The 4,063-nt window shown below is 34.1% G+C and overlaps 1 protein-coding gene across 1 annotated transcript in view; it reads left to right on the top strand.

Moving 5' to 3' along the window:
* Nucleotides 1–1,077, top strand: part of LOC107634432 (protein LURP-one-related 6-like) — a 1,984-nt gene extending 907 nt beyond the window's left edge. Inside the window, exons 2-3 of the mRNA XM_016337937.2 lie at nucleotides 153–398; nucleotides 722–1,077. Coding sequence (XP_016193423.1) covers nucleotides 153–398; nucleotides 722–865 — 390 coding nt within the window. The 3' untranslated portion in view covers nucleotides 866–1,077. The remainder of the gene's footprint in view (nucleotides 1–152; nucleotides 399–721) is intronic.

Below are 4,063 nucleotides of genomic sequence, written 5' to 3' on the forward strand. Positions count from 1 at the left end.
TCTCGTTTCTCGTTAAGATTCCGACCCGTAATAGTCTTAACTTACTCCTTTTATTACTTATTATATATATGTATGTATATATAGTCTTTCCTAACATTATATTGCATTGTATAGTCTGAAGCTCAAAGGTAACGTTTATTTGAAATGTGCAGGGAGGGATGGTTGAGGCACTAAGCATTTACAACAAATGGAAAGGATACAGCCTAGAATATGAGGGATTACAGGACCTGGTTTTCAGCTTAAAAGAACCAAATTCTTGTTTGGTTAAGAAGAATGGAATTAAAATCTCCACGGAACCCAGGGTTGATAGCAAAAAAGGCAGAGACTTTGAGATCAGGGGCCATTTCCCTGACAAGAATTGTAGCATTGTTGACACCAGGGGCAACGTAGTTGCACAGGTTAGTAATTAGTAATACAAGTTTTTGCTTGCTTTCTTTTTTATCTGTTAACTTAATGAGATAACATCAATTTAGTTTCAGCATTTTCAACTCCTAATAATCAGATTCATGAGAATAGCATTCCAAGAACCAATTTTCAGGAAAATAAAATTCTTGTGTTTAGTTGATACATGATTCTAGAAAAATCCTAGGATCCAGCATTTTTGTATCGGTAGATGGTTACATTCCATAAAATATTGTGATAATACTCTAAAATATCCGTAATAAAATTTAATCAGTGAAATTATATATAAATAGTAAGTTGTTGAATCTTTTGTGCGCAGGTTGGGGTGAATAAGGAAGTGGAGAAATTGATGGCAAGTAAGGACTTGTATCATGTGGTGGTGCAACCTGGGATTGATCAAGCTTTTGTTTTCGGTGTCATTGCCATCCTTGACTACATTTATGGCGAATCTACTCGCTGTTAGCAATGTATTTGAAAGTTTTTTTTCTTTTTTTTATTTTATCAGTCAATTTAAAAATATGATATATTTTAATATTATTAATTTAATCAAAATATAGTAGATTTTTAAAGTGACAGATAAAAGAAATAGATCCAGATTAGCCTGCGCTAAATGGGCATGAAGAGGTTTGAAGGAAGGAGATTAATAGTAGACTAGTCTAACTAACTTGATTTGTTCTAATAATTAGTTTACTAGTCTGTTTAAATAAATATTGACGGTTAAAATTTTATTTTGTATATGCAGCAATCTATTATCAACGATAAATCTTTAAATAGAATTCAGATTCGCAACAATTTAGTCCTAGACATGTTGGATTAGGAGATATCATAGAAAATAAAAAAGATCGTAGATTAGTCTAGCAAATAACTTTGTAAAAAGGAAATTGGAGCATTACTCTCTTTATTATTTTTAACAATTATGCTGGCAAATAAAAATTATACGGTCAATTTCAGTCAACAAAATATTAGTCACTAAAAATAATGAGGGTCTCTACTAGTCTTTGGGCACGAAAGAAGGAGAAAAAGGTATATATAGAATCGCAAAGAGTCGGGAAAGAATAACGAGAGATTTGGATCAGGTTAAGTGCATAAAGGATAAGGATGGGGAAGTGTTGGCTCAAGAGGAAAAGATTAATGAAAGGTGGAAGAGCTACTTCTACGAGTTATTTAATGAGGGACAGAAGACTCTTCCGAGCCTTGGTTGATTATGCACAAGGGAAGAAGATCAAAACTTTGACTACTATCGAAGGATTCGAGACTTCGAGGTAAAAGAGGCTCTAAAACAGATGAAAAATGGCAAGGCAGTAGGACCTGATAATATCCCGATTGAGATTTGAAAGGATCTTGGAGAAAAAGGTATCAACTGGTTAACCTAACTTTTTAATGAGATTTTAAGGTCAAAGAAGATGCCTGATGAGTGGAGAAAGAGCACATTGGTACCTATCTATAAGAATAAGGGGATATACAAAGTTGCGGAAACTATAGAGGGATCAAGCTTATGAGTCATACTATGAAGTTATGGGAAAGGGCAATAGAACGGAGGTTGAGAAAAGAGACACAAGCAACAGAGAATCAATTTGGATTTATGCCAGGCATATCTACCACTAAAGCGATATACCTATTAAGAAGGATGATGGAGATGTATCGTAGTAATAAAGGGAATCTACATATGGTGTTTATTGATTTGGAAAAAGCGTATGATAGGGTACCAAGGGAGGTCTTATGGAAGATTTTAGAAAAGAGGAGAGTAAGGATCACATATATTCGGGCAATTAAAGACATGTATGATGGGGTCACAACTAGTGTGAAGACTCAAGGTAGTGTGACAGAGGAATTCCCTATTGGTATAGGATTACACCAGGGATCATCCTTAAGTTCATACCTTTTCACATTAGTCTTGGAAGTACTCATAGAGCACATCCAAGAACCTGTGCCATGGTGCATGCTTTTTGCCGATGATATCGTCCTTATGGGAGAGTCAAGGGAAGACCTAAATAAGAAGTTGGAGTTATGGAGAGAAGCTTTAGAAGTGTATGGTCTGCGCATAAGCCGTAGCAAGACGGAATATATGGAATGTAAGTTCAGTCTGAGAAGGGAAAACCCTAATATAGAGGTGAAGATTGGAGAAAACATCCTACGAAAAATTAAAAGTTTTAAGTATCTTGGGTGCATCATACAGGATAATGGAGAGATTGAACAGGATGTAAATCATAGGATCCAAGCAGGTTCGTCAAAATGGCGGAGTGCATCTGGTTTTATATGCGATAAAAAAGTGCCTTTAAAACTTAAAGGTAAATTCTATCGCACCGCTATAAGACCGGCTATGCTTTATGGTACGGAGTGTTGGGCGGCTAAAGGGGAGCACGAACATAAGTTGAGTGTGGCAGAGTGAAGATGTTGAGATGGATGAGTGGTCATACGCGATTGGATAAAATAAGGAATAAAGATATAAGGGAGAGAGTTGGAGTAACACCCATTGTGAAAAAGATGGTTGAATCATGTCTCAGGTGGTTTGGTCATATGAGAAGAAGACCGATAGAACATCCAGTTAGGAGGGTGGATGAGATGGAAGATGGACAAAGGTCGAAAGGCAGAAAAAGACCTAAGAAGACCATCCATGAGGTGGTCAAACGAGATCTACATGTAAACGGTCTCTCTGTAGACATGATACATGACAGAGCACAATATCATCGTTTGATTCATGTAGTCGACCCCACTTAGTGGGACAAAGCTTTGTTGTTGTTGTATGCTGGCAAATAAAAATTATACGGTCAATTTCAGTCAACAAAATATTAGTCATTAAAAATAAAATGCTTAAATAACTTCTGGATGTTCTTTTTAATGTGAATAAGAAAATTCTAAAACTATCTATTTTAAATAATTCTGTGTGATATAAATTAGAACATAAAATTATGTCTCATGTATCCATTTAGCACCATGATTACTCGAAACAATTGAAATTGGAGAAAATAATCAAATAAAAACCTCTAGAATGAGAATCACGAAAGTTCTGTTTTAATTTATTAAAAAATAATTGCATCACTTTCAAATGTTTCTTACTTGCGTTTTGGATGTTTTAATAACAAAAATTTTAAAAATTTTTTTGAGAATATACATTATTAAAGAATAAAGTAAAAAATTTTCTCATAGTCACTTGAGGCGGAGGATTTATTGGCTAAGCAGATATAATATTTAAATTGTAATCTCAAGCATATGCATGTTGGTATCAATTTAAGATGCCATTGAAAATCAAATGCTTATGCATCAAGTATTTCTCAGAATCTAATTAAAAATATGAACTTTGAGAAGAAAATTGGGTTGCTGAGTTTTGCTGTTTTGAGGTTGAGAAAGTGAGATGAAAAATAAAAAATGAGAAGAGGATTGGAATACAAAAGAAAAGAGAAAGAATGAAGGAAAGCAGAAGAAAATTGGGCTACTAGGTGTTGCTAGATATTACTGGGTGTTAGTGGTCGTTGTTGGGTGTTGATGAAACAAAAAAACCACCAATCCCAGCGTATTGAAAGAGAGATAATGAAATGATAAATGTTAGCTACAGAAACTTTTTCTATTTTTAATTGTGTTAAGCTAACACTAATTTAATTTGTTGTATTATTAGATATGTGCACCTTGTTTAATAATAATAATAATAATAATAATAATAATA

The sequence above is a fragment of the Arachis ipaensis genome, chromosome B03 (genome assembly GCF_000816755.2).
Source record: "Arachis ipaensis cultivar K30076 chromosome B03, Araip1.1, whole genome shotgun sequence".
NCBI lineage: Eukaryota > Viridiplantae > Streptophyta > Magnoliopsida > Fabales > Fabaceae > Arachis > Arachis ipaensis.